At 36.3% G+C, this 24,598-nt stretch overlaps 1 protein-coding gene across 1 annotated transcript in view; it reads left to right on the top strand.

Moving 5' to 3' along the window:
- The window catches only part of LOC150100952 (uncharacterized protein ZK1073.1-like), a 355,092-nt gene that overhangs the window by 190,433 nt on the left and 140,061 nt on the right, over nt 1-24,598 (top strand). Inside the window, exon 7 of the mRNA XM_090401442.1 lies at nt 19,526-19,612. Coding sequence (XP_090257568.1) covers nt 19,526-19,612 — 87 coding nt within the window. The remainder of the gene's footprint in view (nt 1-19,525; nt 19,613-24,598) is intronic.

The raw sequence follows: 24,598 nt of genomic DNA, 5'->3' as shown, positions 1-24,598 counted from the left end.
CAGGTATAAAATGGAAAAGATAGAGTACGAGAAGAATAAAAACTGCAAAATAACCTTTAGCAGAATGAAAACATAGTATCATTAGGAGAGTTAAACCAAAAAAACTGCCATAAGAATGATGAAATGATTTATTGGGGATCTTTTTTCTGTGGAGCAATAATATGTACTGTAAACAAGGATGATACTAAAAGGATGGACGTTTTCATAATGCGAATGTATATAAGATCACTGAAGATCTTGTGGGTCCAAAGGAAGAGAAACGAAGTTTTGGAGTTCAAGGATACTAAATTGGAAGTAATAAAGAACATACAGGGAAAAAAAAAATGTATGGATCATATTTTAAAATGAGAAATTCTTCAAAATGATTTATTAGAGGAAAGAATTGAGTGAAAAACAAATAGTGGCACACGTGGTTCACTGACATCTGGACATGAGTTGGTTAAGAGGTTGTGTAGAAAGCAAAAAGACTAGCCAAAAGTAAAAATATACAGAGAGTCCTAATAGCCAACCTCCTGAATGAAAATGGCACTTGTTAGGATAAGAATTAATATTATGATAAGATTGGTTAATCACATCATATATGATCATGTGGTATATGTAGTCTGCTGTTGTCTGTCAGTTGTGTGTATTCTCTAGCCAGTTTATCTATTTTCTGGGGTGAATTTCATACACCTCCATATGAAGTTCAATAATTTACCTTTAGTTGGAAAATCCTTATAAAGATTCTTCACATCCTAGACAGGATTTGAACTTGGATCTTTCTAGACAAAACCGATCATTAGTACTGATTGGGCTGGGGAGATACTCTCAATTTATAAACATGAACATAATATAAATCACTTAGGCTGTTATCTAAATCAACCACACAGACATAACTTAAACAAGAAATGCCATTGGTGTTGTCGTTATTGCTTTCAGTCTCTTGCATCCCACTGTTGGGCAAAGGCCTCTCCCAAATTTTTCCACTCTTCTTTCTCTAATCTTTAAAGCACAGCCTCTGCTAATTTATCAACCAGTGTTTATCAAAAACCTACCTTTACTGGCAGATACATTCATCAAAAGTCTGCTCATTAGACCTCTCAAAAAACTGGTGTTATCAAGTCTTTAATTAATAGAGCACATAATGTGCTCCTCTCCCTCAAGCTTACAACAACTTCTCACTATCAAAACGTTAATCTAATCGAATGGTTACAACCCTAATCAAATCCAGCAGATAATTGATTTCTATGATCTATCACCTCAGGATTCTTCAATAGACTGCAGGGTTCCAATCCCATATATTTCTGGCATCTCTGAACTGATTGGTAGAATTTTGAAGAAGTATCAGCTCATTCCCACATATTTTCCTACCAACAAAATTTCTCATCTGTTGCCATCTACAAAAGACAAACTGTCACCTGATGCTAATGATGCAAATTTTTAATTTGTAATATTAGCTGGCTTTTACCAGATACCATGTGAATGTAATCTAACATGCTTTGGGCAGACAAGCCATTCTGTAGAAAAAAGAATTAATGAACATCAAGATTATATTGAATACATGAAACCTCAAAAATCTGGTTTGGCACAACATAGTATTGACACTAGACACAGTATCCAGCGGGATGAAGTTCATCTTCTCCATAGATGCAGGTTTAAATATGAAAATCTTTTCAAAGAAAGTTGCTTTGCAACTTTCTTTGCAACTTTGGCCAATTACGTCGGCCAAATCTAAATCGGAACGATTGTGTCTCTCTCTCTCTCAAAAGTTTGGAAGATTCTTATTTTATGTAACCATCAAAAACAATTTTTAATAATATTAAATAATATTTATTAATACTAATTTCTAGCACGCTGCTTCAGTTTTTAATTTGTAAACCACTGACTGCTGTATGTACCTTGTATTCCCATTTCTTTGATTTCCTTGTTTCTATGCACTGATGATGTACTGTTATTTGCAGTACGAAATATCTGTACTTTCATTTCATTAAAGTTAATTACTGTGGTTATTATTATTATTATTCAGGCCTCCAAGGAGTCAAAAGACTCATCGAGGGAGGTCCTTCCTAAGACATAAAGTCTGTCAAGACTCATCGAGGGGAGGTCCCCCCCCCCGAGAAACACAAAGTTTATCATACCACTCTTTAAACTCACTGACCGTTCTCGCTCCCACCACTCCATCAGGCAATGCATTCCACGGCTCAACCACCCTCCACACAAAGAAACCACTCCTTACCCTCTTGTTCACAGTTTCCTTTCGTAACTTCCAGGGATGGCCTCTTGTCATCACTCCTTCCCGCTGATCAACCAAGCAAAAGAACTCCCCGGTGCCAACCCTGTAACCACCTCTCAACAGTTTAAAAGTCTCAATCATATCACCTCTCCTTCTATCCACCAAACCCTGCAGTCCACATTCTCTCAGCCGATCCTCATAACTATCCTTGTACAGTCCTGAAACCATCTTTGTCATCCGTCTTTGTATCCTTTCCACAGTTAATTTATCCCCTTCAAATCCTGGGGACCAAATCTGACAACAATAGTCCAAGTGTGGTCTGATCAGAGACTTATACAACGGAATGATAACCCTCTTATCTCTGCAGGTCAGTGTCCTTCTCATAATAGCAGCAATCCTCTGTGTTACCTTTACCACCTTTGCAATATGCCCCCTAAACTTCAGGTTTCTATCAATCATCAACCCCAGATCTCTTGTCTCCCCTACTTCCTCCAGTATAACTCCTCCCATAGAGTATGCAGTGTCCCATCGATGTTTTCCAAACCTCAAGACCTTACATTTTGCTACATTAAACCGACACCCCATTCATTTGCCCATCTATCTAGCTTATTTAAATCCTCTTGCAGGGCTACCACATCTGCACTATTACTAATAATCCTTCCCAGCTTCGCATCATCCGCAAACAACTGAATATCCCCCTGCAATCTACTGGCTATGTCATTGATATAAAGGTTAAACAATATAGGTCCTAGTACTGAGCCCTGTGGGACCCCACTTGTAACCCTCTGCCTCCTGGAAACTGCTCCACCATACACAACTCTCTGATACCTATCGGACAGCCAATCCTGAATCCAGTTGACCAATCTGACATCCAGACCCATCTGCTGCAACTTAAATATCAGCTTATCATGTGGCACCCTGTCAAATGCCTTCGCCAAGTCTAAGAAAATTGCAGTATATGCCTTTCCCTCATCTAATGTTCTTGTAACTTTATTATAAAAGGCTAGCATATTGGTAAAACAAGAGCGTCCTTTCACAAATCCATGTTGATTCTCACAGATAACATTACCCTCATCTGCCCAATGCTGTACACGGTCCCTCACTACTTTCTCCAAGATCTTAACAACTACTGATGACACACAGACTGGCCTATAATTAGACACTTCGAGTCTGTTACCACCCTTATGCAATGGCACTATCTTACCTTCCTTCCATTCCCTGGGCACCTTTTCCAAAGCCAGACTTTCATTGAAAAGCCACGTTAAAGGTACTGTCAATTCCCTAGCATATTCTCTCAAAACTCGTGGCGAAATACCATCCAGTCCCACAGCTTTGTTGACATCCAGAGTACTCAGTATCTGAAACACACTCTCCTCCTGTACCTCCAGACCTCGTACCAGTCCTATCCCTCTAGCATTAAAACTGACTCCTCTAGGATGAAATACTCCAATAAAGTGTTCATTGAACAATTCCACTATGTCCTCTGCATCAGTCACTCTATTCCCATTTTTATCCCACAATATCATTCTTCCACAGTCATTTCTCCTCCTACTGGCCACATAGCTAAAAAATTCCCTAGGATTTTCTTTGGATCTTAGGGCCAATCTCCTCTCACATTCCAGTTTCGCTTTCCTTACCACACTAGTCACTCTTCTGGCCTGTGTCTTATATTCCTCATGCATCTCTTCTCCTGTCTCCTTATATCTCTTCCATAGCCTCTTTTTCGCATGCAATTCCTGTTTAATATTGTTTGTCATCCACTTTACTCCAAATTGCGTCCTCTTCTTCACTCGTGGTATACAACTTACCATTGCTGATAACAAATATTCTATCACAATTTCCCACGCACTGGTGATATCCCGGCCTTCCAATTCCTCCCTCCATGAAACTTCCCGAAGTTGATGTCTAAGACTATTATAATCACCAGCCTTATAATTCCACATAAGTTCCCATCTCTTTGATACTCCTGCATGTCTATTCATTTTCCAAGTCAACACCATATGGTCACTCTCTCCAACTGGTGGGAGAGACATCAACTCAGTTATTATCAACTCTTCTGATGCTATAACCAAATCCAAAATTTTTTAACCCCTTGTTCCCTCTGTTACATGTTGCCTAAGACATTTGTCCCTCAAGAATTCTAGAAATTCCATTCCCCTATTGTTACATGCATCTTCCTCTCTCCAATTTATACTACTGAAGTTAAAATCTCCCATAACAATCATTCTTCTTGCACTTGCCAAACTTAGCTGTCTAAACATCTCCTGGTCCCCATCCTCTGTGCTCCTGGGTCTGTAGCAACACCCTACTAAATATCCTGTCTTGCCTACCTCTACCTCACACCATACGCTCTCAAAATCATTTGTCTCACTTCCTTCCAAATTCTCCACTCTTAGAGGACATAGGTCATCACTTATCATAAGCAGCACCCCACCACCACGCTTTCCCCTCCTATCCTGACGAAAAATGCTATACCCAGTGACTTCTATTCCTGTTTTTATATCCCCTTCTGTCAACCACGTCTCAGTGATCGCAATAATTTTTGGCCAGGCTGATGCTATCTGCGTCACCAATTCCTCTCCCTTATTCCGGATACTCCTGGCATTAGTATACAGCATATAAATGCCATTGTTTCTATACCCAGCATTATCCCTTCTAGACTCCACTGGGCTCAGTGTTACCTGACATTGTCTCCCTTCTCCCAAGTATCCATTCCCACAAGAGGCCACCCCTGCTATCATCCTCCCTGGGACACACTGACTCGTTCAGAACAGCAATCTCTCCAGATGCCTACGTCCTTCCTCATTCAAATGTAAACGGTCTCTCGCATACAACTCCTCTCTTTCCTCAAACGCACTCCAAGCATCCACATATACCAATTCTCTCTTGTCACACATTCTCGCTATTATGCCATTCAATATCACCGCTCTTCTGCTCAGCTCATCATTATCATACCTAGGCAACACGCACACTATTTTTCCTCTCTCTGTCTTCTTCCGTACAGTCTCAAGCAAAAATCTCATATCTCTCGCTGCCCGACTTACATTACCACTCAAGTCATTCGTTCCTACCATAACAATCATCTCATCCACCCTTTCACCTCTCTTAATTGCCATAGCCACCCTTTCTGTTGTTCCTCCTGGCAAACACTCCTCACGCATCCTATCTTGAACACCACGGATCATTGAGTCGCCATACATTATACCTCTTACCATTCCCTCGCTCCTATTGTTTCCATTCTCTCCTCTTCTTTCATTCCCATACCTCTCTCTTCTACTGTTTCCATTCTCTCCTCTTCTAGCACTCCCATACATCTCTCTCATTCTCTCTCTCCTACTGTTTCCATTTTCTCCACTTCTAGCACTTCCATATCCCTCTCTCATTCTGTCTCTCCTATTACTGTTTCCATCCGCTCGTCTTCTAGCATTCCCATACGTCTCTCTCATTCCATCTCTCCTACCGTTTCCATTCTCTCCTCCTCTAGCACTTCCATATCTCTCTCTCATTCCGTCTCTCCTACTGTTTCCATCCTCTCGTCTGCTAGCATTCCCATACCTCTCTCTCATTCCCTCTCTTCTACTGTTTCCATTCTCTCCTCGTCTAGCACCCCCATACCTCTCACTTATACTCCCTAAATTCTCTCTCTCTCCTACTCTGATTCGCCTTGCATTTATCTCTTCCATTCTCCTAATCTTATCTTTCATACTTCTGCTCTCATTCACAAGACATTCCACCTCCTCTTTCAACTCATCTATCTCCCTCTGCAGGTCAGTCACTCTTAATCTAAATTCACTCTGCCAAACAAACCATCTCCTAAACTTCCACAGTCACTCACACCTTCCACACTATCAACTATTATTTTCTCATTCTCTCCTGTTATACTACTTGTCTTCCTACATTCATTCCCCGTTCCTGGAGCAACAAAGTCGGATATCGATATATCTAATTTACTTATTTCCTCCAACTGCCTGAATTATGCGCACATACGCTCTCCACTCTCTTTAACAAGCCACATATGTAATTCCCGAGACGCATACATGCCGCAAGTACTGCATGCCACAAAGTCCCTTATGATATTGCTAATAATTGGGTTCTTAAATGGCGGAGGACTTGCCGTTACGCCACTTGCGACTGCTGCTGAATCCACCATCATTAGTTACTGCCGAGTAGCGTAATCTTTAATAATTATTCAATTAATAAATAAGAGGGAAAAACCGTACAAACATCAGAACATTTAAGTACTAAATATAATTAAATAAAATGAAATATAACTAAATGCAGTAACTTAGCTTCGTTTTGTCTTCCACCGTTACGCGTTCGATTCCGACGGTACTAAAATATATCGCGACAGCAACTAACTTCCAAAAAACAGCCACTGAAGTACACTCGTATTCAGAGAAACAATTTAGCACTCAAAAACTATCATGCAATTTCTTGTTGATTCTTCTTTCTCATTAACCATTCTCAACCAGTTGTTTTCTGATATTTCTCTAATCTCATCCTCTATCTTTCTCTGGATCTCTCTATGGCAATCCGAACCACAGTAGGGTCCATCTGCCATCTTTCATCAGTAGTACATGGTCAGCTTGGTTCCATGGCTTTTTGAATAACACCAGCAATTTTTGTGATCTATAATGTCTGAATTTTACATTATACAGCACTGAGTTTTTTTAATCCTCAAAATGCTTTTCTCCATTGCTTGTTGGCATGAGTCAAGTTTGGGTTCTTGGTGTTGGATGCTGTATACAATATAATGGGCAGTATAAAGAAATGGCATTGTAAATATACAAAAATAATAATCTTTTGGCACAGATTAATTGAATGTTGACCCACAGCCCACCACCCCATCCAATTAATAATACACAAATGGATTATTTAACCTTATTAACAAAGCTTACCATTTTGCTTAAACAAAAGAGAGAAGAATCATGAATCGTGATGTAATTTATTGTAAAATTTTGTATTTGGATATGAAGATCCATTTTTATTTTTTCTTCATTGGCACATATCAAGGTACACTATGTTGCCAAAAGTGTCTAGACACCCCCATAGCTTTACATTGGCTCTCACCAGTTTGACTCAGATACATGTTCACAACACTAAATAAGCATTGACACATGGGCATTAGTAGTGTAAATATTCTTTGCTATCAGGATGAGTGGATGAAAAGAGTTGAGTCTATTCGAACATGGTATGATAGTTGGAGCTCACAAGTTTGGTCATTCAGTCTAAGAGATTTCTGCCATATTGCATATTCCCCAGTCTGCTGTCAGCAAGGTTATTGTGAAGTGGAAACGTGATGGAACCTGGTAGGCTCAAGAAAGACCCGAACCCCCTCCTCCAAACTGGTAGGCCCAAGAAAGTTAAAAATCAGGACTGGCGAACTCTCGAGTGTGTTGTCACAGTAAATCATCAGTCATCCTTAGCAACCATCTTTAACAAACAACTTCTGATTGAGCTCTGGAACAGATGCCAGTGACAGAACTATTTGGTGAGAGGTGTTTGTCCTTGGGTTTTGTGGTCATGCTGTGGCTCACAAGCATTCGATACACTTACCACTGCCCGGTGCCATCTGGAATGGTGCAAAAACACCATCATTGGACTGTGATCAGTGGAAGAGGACCTGTAGAGTGATGAATCACTGTTCCAAACCTCCTATAGTATGTTTGCCATACTATAGGAGGTTTGGAAATGAATTCTGGCAACAGTTGAACAGAACGTAGTGGAGAATCTACCACGAAGGATAATAGCTATAATAGCAGTGAAAGGAGGTCTGACCTTATATTGACAGCAATGCTTTGACAATGGGAAATACATATAGTTGCTGTCCAGACACTTTTGGCAGTGTGGTGTAAATCAGAGTGATTCCTTGTAAGTAATAGGATCCAATAGATGAAATTAGATTCCTGAATCTTTGTGATTTTTGATATAGTGTTAAATTGTATTTTGTTAAGGGAAAAAAGCTAAAGCTGTAACTTTTTGTGGTTGCCTGACAACCATTTTGAAATCATTAAGCTTGTATATGGTTTAGTAGTTTTCATCCTGATTCTGTGATGGGTATTGGGTGTGTGATCTGAAATACCTGATTTCTTATAGCAAATACATTTATCATAATTTTTGTATTTTCGAATTCTAACTTCAGGTGAGTGGCCCAGTTGTTCATATAAGGAAGGTTGCTGGAGCAGTGAGCGATTTATACATCTAACCATAATGAAGGAATAAGGTCTTTTGCAGTGCCAGTTGGCCTTGGCACTACAAATTTTGAGTTAACTTTCGATATACACTCTTTCAGCAATTCCTCAGAAATCCATCCTGGTTTATGGTAAGGTATGTGGTATGGGACTTTCAAAGAATCTATTCCCGTGCTTATTTAGGTAGTAGCTCTAATTTGAGGGCTAAATAATATTGGCTTATACACAGAGCTGAGAAATGCTTTTTCTATGATTATTAGTATTATTATTACACCCTCCATGGAGTTAGCAAACTCTTCATGGGAGGTTCACTCAAGTGACAGCATATTTATCATACTGAATCTTAAAGAGTGATAAGTATTAACCACGAAACTCTGCAATCCACATTTCTTCAACCTCTCTCCATGGCCTGCATTCGAGTCCTGATGTAATCCTAATCACTCATCTCTGCACCCTCTCTAGTGTTTCCACATTACAAAATCTGAGGACAGTAGTTCAAGTGTAGTCTGACCAGTGCTTTATACAAGTCGCACAACCACCTCCTTATCCCTATACATTATATTCAGTTTCTGCTGAATGGTGGAGCTAAAGTTGTGCCCCTGTGTCAAGAATGCTAATTACACCAGTATTTGGGCTAAGTGGAAGTGGTAATAAATATATAACATATTGAAAGAATACAAGAATTTATCAAACTGTTTTTGAAATATTGCAAATTGAAAAATTCCTATAACAAAAATTTTTACTAATCACAGATTTTGTTCGGCAGTAAGTTAGAGAGATTTTATTTTGAAATTTTCGAATCTTTCTAAGTCTGTTGCTTTTCATAATTGGTTTTTGAAAAATCATAGCCTAAAGATCATTTTATATGTGAATTACACCTATGAAAAGTTATAAACACATAGTTTAGAATTTATTAGCTAAGAGTTAGGTAAACCAAACACCTTGCTCTAGAGACAATATGGAACCTTGCTTACTGATTAGGCTTCCATTAAGAAAGGATGTGATCTCACCCATGGGAATAAAATTAATCTACCACCTTAAAGACATTGAGAAATGTTTAAATAGCAATAGAGGTATTTAAACTTACAGTCTATTGGTATTAGAGCAGACATGTTGTTGTTATTATTATCAACAGACCTCTATGGAGTGAAGAGACTCATCATGGGAGGTCCCACTCTCACATGCACAACTCATCATATCTTGACTTCAATACATTCACTATCCCTACGCTATCCACATTCTCAGACAATGCATTCCAATCACCCATCATTCACCATGCAGAAAATCTACTCCTTACCCCTTTACTCACACCCATCTTATACAGCTATAAGGGAATGCCTCTCATTCTCTTCCTGTCTCCAGATATTCTATGAAAAATTTCATCCACATTAATCTGATAATTACCCCTTACCAACTTATGTCTCGATCATGTCTTCCTTCCATCCATTAGGCTCTATAATTTGCATTCTCTCATTCTGCCCTCATATTTCACATTACAGAGACCAGAAACCAACTTAGTCAATCATCTCTTAACCTTCTTCAACATCTTATCATCCTTAAGAAAACCAGGTGACCAAATCTGTGCACAGTAATCCATATGCAGCCTGATCAAAGCCTTTTACAATGAAATCAAAAACATCCTTACATCTACACTTAAGTGTTCTCTGCATCATTCCCATAATCTGCTGTGTTGTCCTCACAATTTTAGCAAGATCTTTTATTTCCTCCATCTCCTATAAAATATCCCCACCAATCCTATACTCTGATATCCTCACACACTAGCCCATTCAGAGAGTCTACTCAAGTATTCTTGCAAGGCTGCAACATCTTCTACTTCTCATAACTCTCCCCAACTTTGCATCATCTGCAAATAACTGTATATCACCATTTAAGTCCTTTCCAATGTCATTTACATACAAATTAAACAATAATGGCCCCAAAACAGATCCCTTGGGCACAACACTAGTGACTTTCTTCTTCTGGGATATCACTCCCCCATACACAACCTGCTGAGACCCATCAGGCAGTGATCTCCATTACAGTGCACTAATCTACTACCCAACCCCATCTGTTCTAATTTACCTACTAGTTTGTCATATAACAATCTATCGAAAGCTTTTGCAAAATCTAAATATACTATCTATTGTACATGCATCCCCCTTGTCCAATGCATTTTTCACCGTGTTATGATAAGTAAGCAGATTGCTAAAACACGATCTGCTTTTAGCAAACCCATGCTGTCTATTAATGATAATTCTGCTGCTTCAATCAAGTTCTGAATCCTTGTTCTGACTAGCTTTTCCAACACCTCGACTACAATTCCAGACAAACTTCTTCTTCTTCTTCTTCGTCTATGATCTCTTATGCTTTTAAGCGTCAAGATTTTGCCAAAGAGATTTCCATGCCGTCCTGTCCAAGGTTTGTTTTTTTGCTTTTTTCCAGTTAATTCCCTTCTTTTCCAATTTTTCTTTAATTTCCTTTTGCCAATCTTTCCTGGGTCTGCCTATGTTTCTTTTTCCTATTTTCTGGCTTTTGTATACAGTTTTTGCTATTCTTCCTTCTTCCATTCGATTAAGATGTCCAAACCACCTCATTTGGGCTTCTGTTATAAATTCATTCAGAGGTGCAATTTGAAGACTGTCTCTTATGGTTTGATTTCTTATTCAGTCTAGTCTTGTTTTTTGTGCCACTTTTCTAAGATATTTCATTTCAATTGTTTGCAGTTTATTTGTGTTTCCTGTTGTTAAACACCAAGACTCACAACTGTATGTTAATGTTGGTAGAAACACTGAACGGTACACTGCCATTTTGGTATTTTGGGTGACTTCTTTCTTATCTAGGAGTGGGCCTTTCATTGCATAGAATAGCTTTGTTCCCCCTTTTATCCTGTTGTTAATTTCTGTGTCTAGTCTACCATCTTCTTGTATTTATGATCCCAAGTATTTAAAGGAGTGGACTTGTTCCAGTTGGTGATTCTCTATTTTTATTAGGTGTTTTTGTTGGTTTCTAGATATGATCATTGTTTTAGTTTTATTTATATTTATGGTCATATTCCTTTTCTTTGTTTCTTCATACCAAATGTTGATATTGTACTGCAGATCTTCAGCTGTATATGCTAGAATCACTACATCATCTGCAAAAGCCATGTGCGAAATCCTGGTTTCTTTCAGTTTCCTGTATCCTAGGTGGAACTTTTTTGTTTGGTATACCTTTAAAATTTCATCCATTACTATGATGAAGAGAAGAGGGCTGAGGATACAGCCTTGCCTCACTCCTACATTTGTTTCAAATTCTTTTGATCTATTATTACAGGTTCTTACATAATTTCTATTACTTTTGTAGAGGCTTTGTATGGCTGCTATTAAGTTATCTTGTATCTTGTTTTTCTTTAATGTTTGCCATATTAAGTGTCTGGGAACACAGTCAAAGGCCTTTTCAAAATCTATAAAACATGAATGTAGTTCTTTTCCATATTCCAATGTTTTCTCTGATATTTGTCTAAGACTGAAGATAAGATCCTGTGTGCTTCTATTTTTTCGAAAGCCATATTGCATTTCATCCAGTGTGTCCTCTATTTGATTCCTAAGCCTCGCTTCTAAAATGCGGGCATATAATTTTCCTGGAACGCTTAAAAGCGAAATTCCTCTATGGTTTTCACATTTGCAGTTGTCTCCTTTCTTAAATATAGGGATTATTATAGCTACTTCCCAGTCTTTGGGAATAATTTTCTTTTTCCATACAACATTGAATAGGTGTAAAAGAAATTTTATGGCTTTCATTCCTAAATTCTTTACCATTTCTGGTGTTATTTGGTCATGGCCTGCTGATTTGCCCAGTTTTATTTTATTTATTGCTGCTAACAGTTCATTTGCATGAATTTCTTCACTCTGATCTTCTATTTTGCTTGTGTGTCTTGCTCTTCGGGTTCTATTTTTTCCGTGTCCTGCATCCTCCAATAATTCTTGAAAGTACTGTTTCCATCTTTCCATGATGTCTTCGGAATTTGTGAGTAACTTTCCATCCTTATTTTTGATAAACTTTATGGGACATTCTTTCTCTGACCTCATTCTTCTTAAAACATTATAGAAGAGTTTTTGGTTTCTTTTAAAATTTTGTTCTAAAGTATGTCCAAAGTCTTCCCAGCATTTTCTTTTCTCTGCTTTCACTAAGGTTTTAACTTTATTTCTTTGGTTATTGTATAGTTCTCTATCAACCTGCAGCTTTGATGTTATATATCTCTTCCATAATTGCTTTTTCTTTTTAATTTCTTCTTTTAGTTCTTCAGTCCACCAGGGTGTTTTATGTTTCTTCTGTTTATTATTTAATGATACACCACAAATTTCTTTGCTTGTTTCTAGAAGAAGTGTTTTGAACCTGTACCATAGGTTTTCTACATCTTGGTCTTCATATATCTCTTTTTCTACTTCTTTCATCTTCTCTTCTATTTTACTTTTATACTCAATGACTGTTTCTTCTTTCTTTAGTTTGTAGTTCTTTATCTTAACATTTATTTCCTTGCTACTTTTTCTACATTTTTCAACTTTTATTTTATGGATTGTTTCCAATACTAATAAGTAGTAGTCACTGCCTATTTCAGGACCTCTGTAGACTCTTGCATTTTTTGTATACTTCCAGTACGATCTGCTTATGATGGCGTAGTCGATTATAGATTTTTTGTTTCTATTGGGCTCTTCCCTGGTAAACTTATTGTTTTCTTTATGCTTGAACATAGTATTCGCTATTACTAAATTATTTGTAAGGCAAAGATTTATTATTCTTTCTCCATTATTATTCCGGGTTATTTCTCCTTGTGATCCCAACACTTGTTTCGTTTCTTCATCTACTTGATTCCCTACCCGGCCATTAAGGTCTCCTAGTAGTATGATATGCCCTTGAACTTCTTCAATTGTTTTTTGTAAGAGTTCGAAGAATTCATCTTTAATTTCTTTATTGGCATTATCGTTTGGGCCATATGCAACAATTACAGTGAATACTTTGTTGTCTGATTTAAAATCTATAGTAATTGTCAACAACCTTTCGTTTATTAGTTGCCATTTAGTAATATATTCTTTGAGATCTGGTTTAATTATGCAAGCTACCCTTGTTTTCCCCATTCTCTTGGGTTTACCCCTGAATAGAAAAGTATATACCCATCTTTCATTTTCTGGCAACCTTGATCTTTCTTTTTTGTTTCTGTGACTGCTAGCAAATCCAATCTTGATTTTTTAAATTCATCTATTAATTCGTTTTCTTTTCCATGTAGACTTATTGGCCTATAATTCAAAGATTTAGTCTTATCAGCTCCTTTATGAAGCAGAACAATTTTGCAAACTCTGTAACTTTGGCTAATCTAAGACTCGTGTTAAAACTGCAAGTTGAAGCTGGTGTTAAGGACTTGTTGATATCAAGTTTACTCAATTTCTCGTATACCTCCTGCAAACTCACCATTCATTGGTTCCTCCCCATTCTCATTGGTCTCAAGTTTTGCATTATGTTACAATCATAAAGGTGGAATGCTTGAATGAACTGCACATTAAACATCTACTGTATCCTCCTCAGTGTTTATCATTCTTCTGTTATCACTGACCAGCATCATCCTTCCATGATCATTCTTTCTTCTACTGGCCACATATCAAAAAAAAAAAAACTCCCTAGGATTTCTTTCATACTGCACTTTTGCTACCCTTACCAAACAAGCCACCTTTCTTGCTTGCTCTTTGTACTTCTCATGTAACCGATTATCTTCACTCATCTTGTGCTGCCTCCACAATGTCTTTTTTTTCCCAGATTGCTTCATCAGGAGATTAAATAAGGTAGGTATCAATCATCCATTTGACACCTACCTTATTTAATCTCCTGGCCCTTTAGAATACACTCAGTCATTGCCTCCAGATACTTCCTAAGTAGAGACCAATCAGCATTGATTTCCCTCCTATCCAATTTCTCATTCCATGATATCACTGCAAGCCACCTCCTGAGTTTGTTGTAATCATCCACCTTATAGTTTCACATATAATCCTTTCTCACAAAACTCCTGATATGGCTGGTGATCACTTCATGGTCACTTTCACCAACTGGGAGGAAGATGTGACATTTCATTTACAGCAATATCTTCTGATGAAATAATCATATCCAAGACTCTCAATCCATGTGTGTGGTTTCCGTTACATACTACTTAAGGTACATAACAGAGGTAAGTCCCTTAAAAACTCAAGAAATTCATTCTCTTTGGTTTCTGATGCTATCTTTTCATTCCAGTCTATATTACCATAATTGATATCACCCTTTTCTTATTAGTCAAGACTGATTTGCTTAAACATTTCCTTCTCAGTGACTTCCACATTACCAGGTCTATAGCAACACCCTACTACTAACATTTCATCTTGTCCACCTCCACTACACATCATACTACTTCAAAACCACTGTTAATATTTGCTCCTTGCATCTCCACCCTAGATGGACACAACTCCACTGACATCTTGTCTGTGTTCACAAATATCATCCCTGTCAGAATATCATCCTCATTCAACCATGTCTTGCATGTACCAACAGTTTTTGGGTGAATAAACTCTATCAATGCTACAATTTCATTCCCCTTGTTTCAGATACTTCTAGCATTTTTAAGCATACACACTAGCTCATTTCTGTTTCTATAACAAGTCCCACTGACCCCACTTGTTTATGACTCCCTCCCTATCCATTCCTGTGTATCATCACTGATATTACACCCCTCCCCAGACCTCAATATCATCCTTGACTCTCAACGTCATCCTCCACATTCTTGACTCTTGTAATCCTTTCTTGCACACTCACATCTACTACCGAAATCATTGTCTACACTTCTCGTGTAGTGTCTCTCTGTTGACCCTGACCTTCCCCTTTCTCTGTCCATTCTGTGTTCCTTCTCTTTCATTCTCTTCACTCGTGCCACATACCTCTCCATTCACAAATTGCCTGCCTTACTCTCCTACTGTTCCACAACACTTCTTGCATTCTCAGATTGTACATTCGCTTCAGTCATTTTCTCTTGCAGCAACGACAATTTTTCCAACTAACTCACACCAAATCCATTCAGATGTAGCCTATCTCTTTTGTATAGCTTTGTCTGCTCCTCAAATTCACCCCACATATTCACAAAATGGAACTCCCTTCTCCTTGTACAACTCTGCTAGCATACCATTCATAATCTTCATTTGCCTTCTCATCATACCTGGGCAACATGCTTGACTTGCCTTACCACACTGTTATCTTCTGCTCTCCTTAACTTCCTCATGACATCCTTCCTTACATTCTTCTTGTTATCAATCAAATCATTCATGCCAATTACACTACCAATCTTTTGCTCATGTACTCCTCTTGTCCAGTGCTTCAACCGCCCTGCTCATTCTACCTCCCAGAAAACAGACCTGCACCTTTTCACTCACCACATCTCTTATCATTAACCCTGTACATTGCCACTCTCAAATCATTCAATGTTTCTTTCAAATCTTTCATCCCATTCTTCCTCAGATACCCATGCAAAGCTGTAATTCTCCTTATTTCGTTTCTCATACATTTAATTGCTTGTCTCATCTTTATCATCTTTCATCTTTTCAATTATTTTCTTAATGTCATTTATGCAAAATTGCATTTTCACTATCTGTTTTTCTGCTCGCTGCCATCTACATATGCTGTCTTACCAATCAACATTGGTAACTCATCGCCACTTTCACCCTCTTACTTACCATTACTGTTCAATCACTCAGCCATACCATCAGCCCCACTTACTCCTATATCTACATCTGTGATGTTTTGCCTACTACCGCTCACATTGAATGATATCTCATAATCCATAAGTACGTTACACTTCTTGTTATACTTTGTTATACATCACCTTGCCAATCAGGCTGTCAATATGTTGGTTCTATATCTATCTATCCACACACCTGCATACACACATTCTCTATAATGTTTTAATTTGGAACATTTAGTTTTGATAATTTGTGAGGAGGAAAATGAATATTTTATTCTACATTATAGAGATTGTGTGTGTGTCATTTTCAGTAACCAAGTAATCCTGTGATTACTCCTATGAGCTACCTTGGCCACCTTTGAGTATGTTTTGGAATTTTAACTTCCTATCTACCATTACCCCAAAATCTCGTGCTTCATCTCTTTCCTAGAGTACAGTTTCATCAGTGTAGTACACACCTTGTAATCTTTTCATCCCAAAATGCATATATTTACACCTTTTCCATATTAAACTGGCATCAGTTGTCTTTTGCTCATGCTGTCAGTCAGTTTAAATCATTCTGCAAGATCTGTACATCATCCTGACTGTCTGTTGCTTCTGAATTTTGCATCATCAAACAACCGAATATTTCCCTTCAAATCATTTCTGATCTCATTTATGTATAAATTGAAAAGCAGTGATTTTATGGCAAACTCCTAGTCACTTGCTTTCTCCTAGGTTCTGCTCTTCCATATACTACCAGTATCTGTCCATCAGCCACACTTGTATCCATATCACCAGTTTCACATCCATTTCAAGTAAGAGTTTGATGAAGTAAGCCAGATCTAATCAGATGCCTTCATAAAACCTAACTGTATTATTGTGTAGTCATTCCATTTAATCTAACATCACTCTTTTATAAAACAACAAATTACTAAGGCAAATTACAAATTGATCTGTTCTTGTCTGCGCAGTTATGCCTTCCCCAGGCATATGGTTGCTTCACAACCATATGCCTGGGGACGGAGTGCCCTAGATTCTATTCCCGTCGTTGACGTGAGGAGCTTAAGTATCTTCCTCAGCCATGCTAAGTTAGCCAGTCTTGGGCATGGATAGTGTTTTTCCCACCAGTTTATCTGGGGTTTTTCATCCTGCAAGCAGGCAAATGTCCCGTGAACACACACACAGGCTACAGTCATAGGATATAGTACAGCAAGGAAGGCAACGGGAAACCACCTTACTCATAATCATTTCCCTGGTATGGTAGCATATAGCTATCTCCACCAGCTGTATGGCTGAAGGAATAGAATAAAATAATAGATCTGTTCTTAAAAAATCATACTCCGCCCCCCCCCCCCTGTCCCACACACACACACACACAACACACACATAAGGAGTATCATATTCTTATTCCTCCATTCCTGAATTCTGTCTTTGACCAATTTTTCAAGTATAAGATACTGGTTGGTCTATAGCAGGGGTGGCCACAACGTGGCTCCACACGTCATGTGGCTCTTCACGATCTACCAGGAAAAAATCAACAAAAAGAGAAGAGGAGACAACAAAAAAAGAGAAACAAAATATAAAAAAGAGAGCGGAGAGAGAGAGAAAAATAGGGTTAATAAAAAATACAAAAATAATAAAGTTTCATTTGAAGCATATTAAATGAATTTTCTTTGAACAATTAGAATAATTTTAAAGTCAAAACACAATAATTTTAGTTACTTATTTACTAGTAGAGGCCTTCTCTGTATCCATTTTCTTAGTAAGCTCCTTAAAATTAGGTGTGTAATTAGTCAAAGCAGTTCTTACAAGCTCATTACAACCTTACCATGCCCACACTCACTTACTCCCGTACTATCGCATTGGTCAAAGGTTGCAACTCTTCTAAGTCTTACCGGAATTATTTTGACTCCAAATAGACACGTAGTTGGCCACCTATGGTCTATAATTTGCTATCTCAATCTTGGGGCTTTCTTTATATAATAGAATTATTTTTTCTCGTTCCATTCCCTTGGAACTTAAGTTGAGACCAGAGCCGAGACTTAAATTCAACAACTTAGAGGCAGTGCTATTTCTTCCATACATTCTCATAATATGCAAGCTGATATCACATCTAATCCCATGTCCATATTTTCACTGAGATTCTGTAGTATCCTAAGTTTCTGGCATTTGGCATAGATGAAATCATTCAATCTTACACTTATTCCTGTGAAGCCTCTACTTAAGCATACTGTTTTTTTTATGAGGTTCTCTTCATTCTGCTAATCATCTACACTGCACTTCCATTAACAATATCACTGTACTTATTTTTCTGACTTGTCATTGTATTCTACTTTTCTATTATGTGTTTTCCTCTCTCTACACAACTGGCACTCACTCTCAAAACATTTCTTACATATTTGCTGATGTCTCATTTTTGTTCCACAGGTCTTTTAACAAGTATATTTGATATATATACTGCACCAAACAAAATGTCTCATGTTAAACTCCCTTAACAAAGATGTCTTAATTGCCGTTGTTTTATTATACATTGCACCATACAGACACATCTAGTATAATACAAAATATACAACTACAGCAGATTTACTTAATATTATTAACTAAATTCGAAATAATTGCTTATCTTTCTGTGCTTCTCTAATTATGTGCTGTGCACATACCAAATTATAACTCAAAGACCTATCCTATTGCTTTATCACCTATTCCATGTACTTCTCATTTATAAATTCACCTTCTAATGTTAAAATGATAGCTTTTGTTGTATACTCTGCTGTAGTTGCATGTCTGTCTATTCCTTCAAGTTGTGCCTTGACCTGTGCCTCTTAAGATCACATGAATTCTTTCTTTCTTGATGTTAAGTCATTGCAATCTGATTACGTGATGCTTTTGTTACGGGCTAGTATTTAGTAATTTTCACTTACTGCAGCTATTTATTCAATTATATTCAATAATTAAATTCTCTGTTTTTATGCTGGGTAAATTAAATTTGGTAATCCTAAATGAGTCTCTAGGAATGCATTATCAGGTTGAAATGGCAAGTATGTGAAATGCATTGCTAGTGTGTGTGATAAATACAGAAATTGTAAATTAAGACAATGTATGTGATGATCCTTGTTAAATAATGATACATCTCCTGCTATAATCCTTGCAGATCATTGGAAGTATGATGATGAATTAATGAGAAAATAGTTGATCTTTACTCTGATTTGCTTTGTATCATTTTTGAGGTGGGGGGACACCTGCTATTGACATATAATGGACAGTTACAGTATTGAATTTGATCATATTTTTCAAATTTGAATATACCATCAAGTTTTAAGCATTTTTTAATTCAAATGTTAATTTGAATTAAAATTTCCTTTTTTTCCCCCTTTTTTTTGAATCACTAAATATAATTTTTTCTTGTAGATGCTTTATCCAGATCGGGTTTTAGGCAATATTCTACTTCACTGCACATCTACTGTAGCTGGTATTATGGAGTACTTCAGTGGAATGGTATTTATCAGCATATGGTTATAATCATAAATATTACCTTTAGTGAAGCGAAAATTAAAACAAACATGATTAAATTGAGATTGATGAATTCATAAACATTTTATCAACAGTTTGCTCTCACTATAGTAAATCCAATGTATAGTGAATCTTCTAACAAACTTCTCCATAAGTCCACTCCTTTTTAACAAACTGCCAAAAAACTGTGGCCAAAGTATCAATATGTTTCTAAAGCCAACTTTTTGCTGTAACATACTGTTTTTATCTGATGGATTCAGTCTAGCAAGTGTTAACTGTAATAATTATAATTTTCCAAGCAAAAAGCTGGTCTAAGGAACTGACACAGACTTGGCAGAATAAGTTAGCTGACTGATTGTTTTATTAATAGTTAGTTGATAGTTTATTAATTATTGCATTTGCTTATTATTGAAATGGATCGAGCATTGTGAGCTACTGATTGCACAGTATAAGATACAAATTGGCATTATGTTTAATATCTAAAAATTCCAGATATTTATCAATCATTAATCATGTGAACTGTTTGCAATGGTTAAAATTTCTCATTTTGGTATAAATATGAATATATTCTAAGTAGTTCTTAAAAGTAGTCTTCACCTCTTATTCCACTGCAATATTCATACCTTTACATAGTAAAAAGGTTTCAGATATGCTAATAAAGCATTTGTTTCCAAATCATTTATAACTGAAATCTTTTTTTTTTCTGGGTGCTATAGGCAACTAAGCAATCCAATCAGTCAACTAACTTATTTTGCCAAGTCTGTCTGTTCCTTAAGTTATTATCATGTTACCGAGCATTAATCACATGAACTGTTTACAGTAGTTAAATTTTCTCATTTTTTAATAAATATGAAGATATTTTAATTAGTTCTTAAATGTTGTCTTCAGCATTTATTCCACTGCAACATGTCCTACTGTTCTAAATCATTCATAACTGAAACCATTTTTTTCCAGGTACTACAGGCAACTGAGCAATCAGTTAGCGATCTTATTTTGCCAAATCTGTGCCTTCTTTACGTTATCATATTTCATTTTGAAGAACATTGCTGATGTTTTTTTTGGGGGGGGGGAGTTTTCTGCTGTCATTTTTACTACTATTTTAATGTTTACAAAAGCTAAATTTGTTTAACCACTGAATCCACCATCTTCATATTCCTGATATGTACCCTCCAGAGGTGTGTATGATACTATGATAGCACTATGGAAATCACTCAATTATTCAGCCACAATGGAAGAGAAATTTGCTGGATGGATAGTTACATACTGCCATACCATAAGTCACTTGACAAACTAAACATTCAATGGTTGATTAATTGAAAATACATTCATTTGAAAGTTGAATAATTGAGAGATCACTGTACAGGAAAATTCATATTATTACTAACTTCCTATTGACAGTTTTTATTTAAATTAGTCTACAATCTGTCAGGACTACAATATTGTGAGATCTAATATTTTCATATTCTAAGGCACTTCTAAGTATATCAATCAACATTAATCTTGGGCTTGCTGTCTTTTTCCTGGCAACAGGATTCAAACACCTGCTTTGCTAATCTTTGTATTCCCACTCTGTTTAAGTGGTTATGCTCAGGGTTCAACATATTTTAAACATCCTACTTGAAATGCAAAAAAAAAGTTATTGACAAAAAAGGAATATTATGTAAAATTATAAGGTGGGTGATTATGGGAAATGTTATAGTTAGCTAGCATCAATATGTTGGGTAGATGAGCTGAGCAGAAAATATATAGACAATGCAAAGAAATTCATAAGACAATATCTGACACAAGGAATGTATAACTGCATTCCCAGGGTTAAAAGAGTAAATAGAGTAGGAGTGACATGCATGAACAGTGAAATTAAACAAGCTGTGTTGTAAAAGAAAAGGTTATGGAGGAGGTACAACACAGTTGGGATTGATCAGATCCACAAAGAGTATAAACTGCAGACTATGAAGATGATGAGCATGGTAAAGAAGGAAATGGTGCAGTATGAAAGGAGATTGGTCAAGTCAAGTTTAATTCATAGGAATTCTTCTGCTTTATGGCAAGCAAGAAGAAAAATAATTATTGCAGGTTGACACTGGTGGGTAGTCATGGCAGTAGAGTGACTGTTACAGAGGATATAACAGAATTATTAAATAAGCACTTTATCAGCATATATATCTTACTATTGTAAATTATGCCATGCAGTATATAGAAGGGAGGTAAGAATCAGAGGTATATCAGGTGTTGATTACATTAGATGTTAATAAGGCTGTGGGAATGGATGACATATTGCCACGTATTCTTAAGGAATGTATACTATTCCCTTGACCTGGTTATTTAATGAAAATCTTGCAGTGGAAAGAAGGCAAAATGGTACTGCTCCATAAGCATGGTTCTAGTACAGAAGTTTCAAATTATAGACCAGTGTGTATAACTGAGGTTGTAGTCAAGGTTCTAGAGAGATTGGTTAGGAATAGAATACAAAATTGGGTTGATGGGGTGGACATAGTATTCTTTATGATTGTCAGCATGGATTTATAAAGGGTAAGTCTTGTTTTAGCAATTTATTTGCATTTTATGATAAGGTAATAAGTGTATTAGATGAGAGAGAATCATATACATTAATATTCTTGGACTCTGCAAAAGTGTTTGATAATTTACCACATGATAATTTGGTGTACAAGCCGCAGAGGACAGGAATGGATAGTATATTGGTTAGGTGGATTGGCGATCAGCTTTCTCTGAATAATACCAGCAAATTGTGTGTGATGGAGCAGTGTCTCAAAAAGAAGGGTAACCAGCGGCGTATCCCAAGGTTCTATCCTTGGGTGCCCCTGCTGTTTAACTTGTTTGTAAATGATATATCATGTTTTGGACTTACTGGGGATCTTCAGCTGCTGATGATGCAAAGTTTTGGAGAATTATAAGTAGCACTGCTGATGTTAATTCTCTTCAGGAAAATTTGAACAAACTTTTGATTTTGAACAAAGGAGTGGGGTTGTAGTTTTAATATTAAATTCATGGTGTTACATTTTGGAATGCAGAAATATAAGGCTGTGTACCATATTTGATGGTACTGTACTACAGGAAATGGAAGAGATTCAAGAGTTGGGAATGGTTGACAGTAGACTGAAGTTTAGAGGGCATATTGGAAGTGTTTTAAAAATTGCACATCATAGTATAGCTACAATAAGAAGTACACTAACATGTAAGGATAAGGTGGTTGTGCCACTTATAAAGCACTGGTCAGACCACATATGGACTATTGGGCTCAGATTTGGTCACCTAGTTTTCAATGTGATGTGGAAACATTGGAAAGGGTGCAGAGACAGGTGACTAAGACAATATTAAAAACTCTGGAATGCTGGCTATGGAGAGAGAGGTTGAAGGAATCTAGATTGCAGTTCGATGGATAAGAGGAAAATAGATGATATGATAGAGACATATAAGTTAATGAGGAAATTTTATCAGATTAATCCAGAGGGGATTATAAAAGGTCTAGAGGCAACAGTGGAAGAACTGGCTAACATGGGAAGCATCTGGTGGTTGGGCCAGCAACCCATCATTGGACGTAAAACAATATTGTTCGAGAAACCAAGACAAATATGAATCGGATGGAAAAATTGGATATCGATCGGAAAAGGAAAAGAAAACGATACGGAATAATAAAACTTGCAATATGGAATGTAAGAGCGATTAATGGAAAATAGGAAGAACTTATACAAGAAACATTAAAATATGCAGCATAACAGAAACAAAAAAAAAAGTGGAACAATGAACATACAAGACTATGTATTTATATACAGTGGATTAAAAAAGAAAATAGAGCTGAAACTGGAGTACGAATAGTAATACATAAAGAGTTAAATGAAAATATAGAAGAATATAAATATATAAACAAAAGAATATTAACAGTTAGGATAAAAACAGATAGAGGTAAAATAAATATAATTACAGTATATGCCCCAGAAGAAGGAAGAAAAGAAAAAACAGAAGCTTTTTATGAGGATTTATAACAAATAATACAAGAAATAAAACTAAATGAAAAATTAATTATAATGGGAGACTTAAATGCAAGAATAGGAAATATACCAATAAATGAAATCATGCAAAGATTTAATGAAGAAACAATAAACAATAATGGAGAAACATTGATACAATTCTGTGCAAATAATAAGTTAAAAATAATGAATACATTTTATCAGCATAAAATAACTTTTGGAAACACAAGAGGACAGGAATCAATAATAGACTAGATTATATGTAACAAAGTAGTACACCCATCAGAAATAGAAGATGTTAGAGTGTTAGTATCAGCAGAAATTGGAAGTGATCATAATCTGTTAATATGTAAACTAAGACTTTACAAGAAATGGGTGGAAATAAAATCTAAAGAAAACCAACACAGTGCTGAAATAAAATTTAAAGTGGAATTATTAAAAGAAGAAAGTATAAAAACATTATACTACAGTAGATTAAAACAAAGTTTCAAGATAACCCATTAAGCAGTGAACAACATGTAGAAGATAACTGGAAGATTTTTAAAATAAAGTTAATTGAAATAGTAACAGAAGTATTAGGGGTTAAAAAAAAAAAAGAATAACAAAATCAAGAGGATGGACTCCATGGTTTAATGAAGAAATAAAAATATTAACACACAAAAAGAAAGAAATATATCAAAAATATCTACAAATGAAAACAACAGATTGGAATGAATATAAAGAAATAAGAAATAAAGTTGATAAAGAAATAAAATCAAAAGAAAATAAAAAGCAAAAATCAATTTTGGGAATCATATACAAAAGAACTTGAACATGATTTCTATAGTATACAGAAACAAATGTGGATATTTATTAATACACAAAAGAAGGAAGAAGAATAATATATCCCAATATTAAAAGTAGAAATAGAGGAATTAGAACATTATTTTAAAATAATTTTCTATATAACCAAATAGTTGAAACAAAAGTTTCAACAACAGTTGAA

This window comes from Typopeltis vanoorti, chromosome 12 (genome assembly GCF_054136105.1).
Source record: "Typopeltis vanoorti isolate ZY-2024b chromosome 12, IOZ_Tvanoo_1.0, whole genome shotgun sequence".
NCBI lineage: Eukaryota > Metazoa > Arthropoda > Arachnida > Uropygi > Thelyphonidae > Typopeltis > Typopeltis vanoorti.
This window is presented reverse-complemented; position numbering and strand designations above follow the sequence as displayed.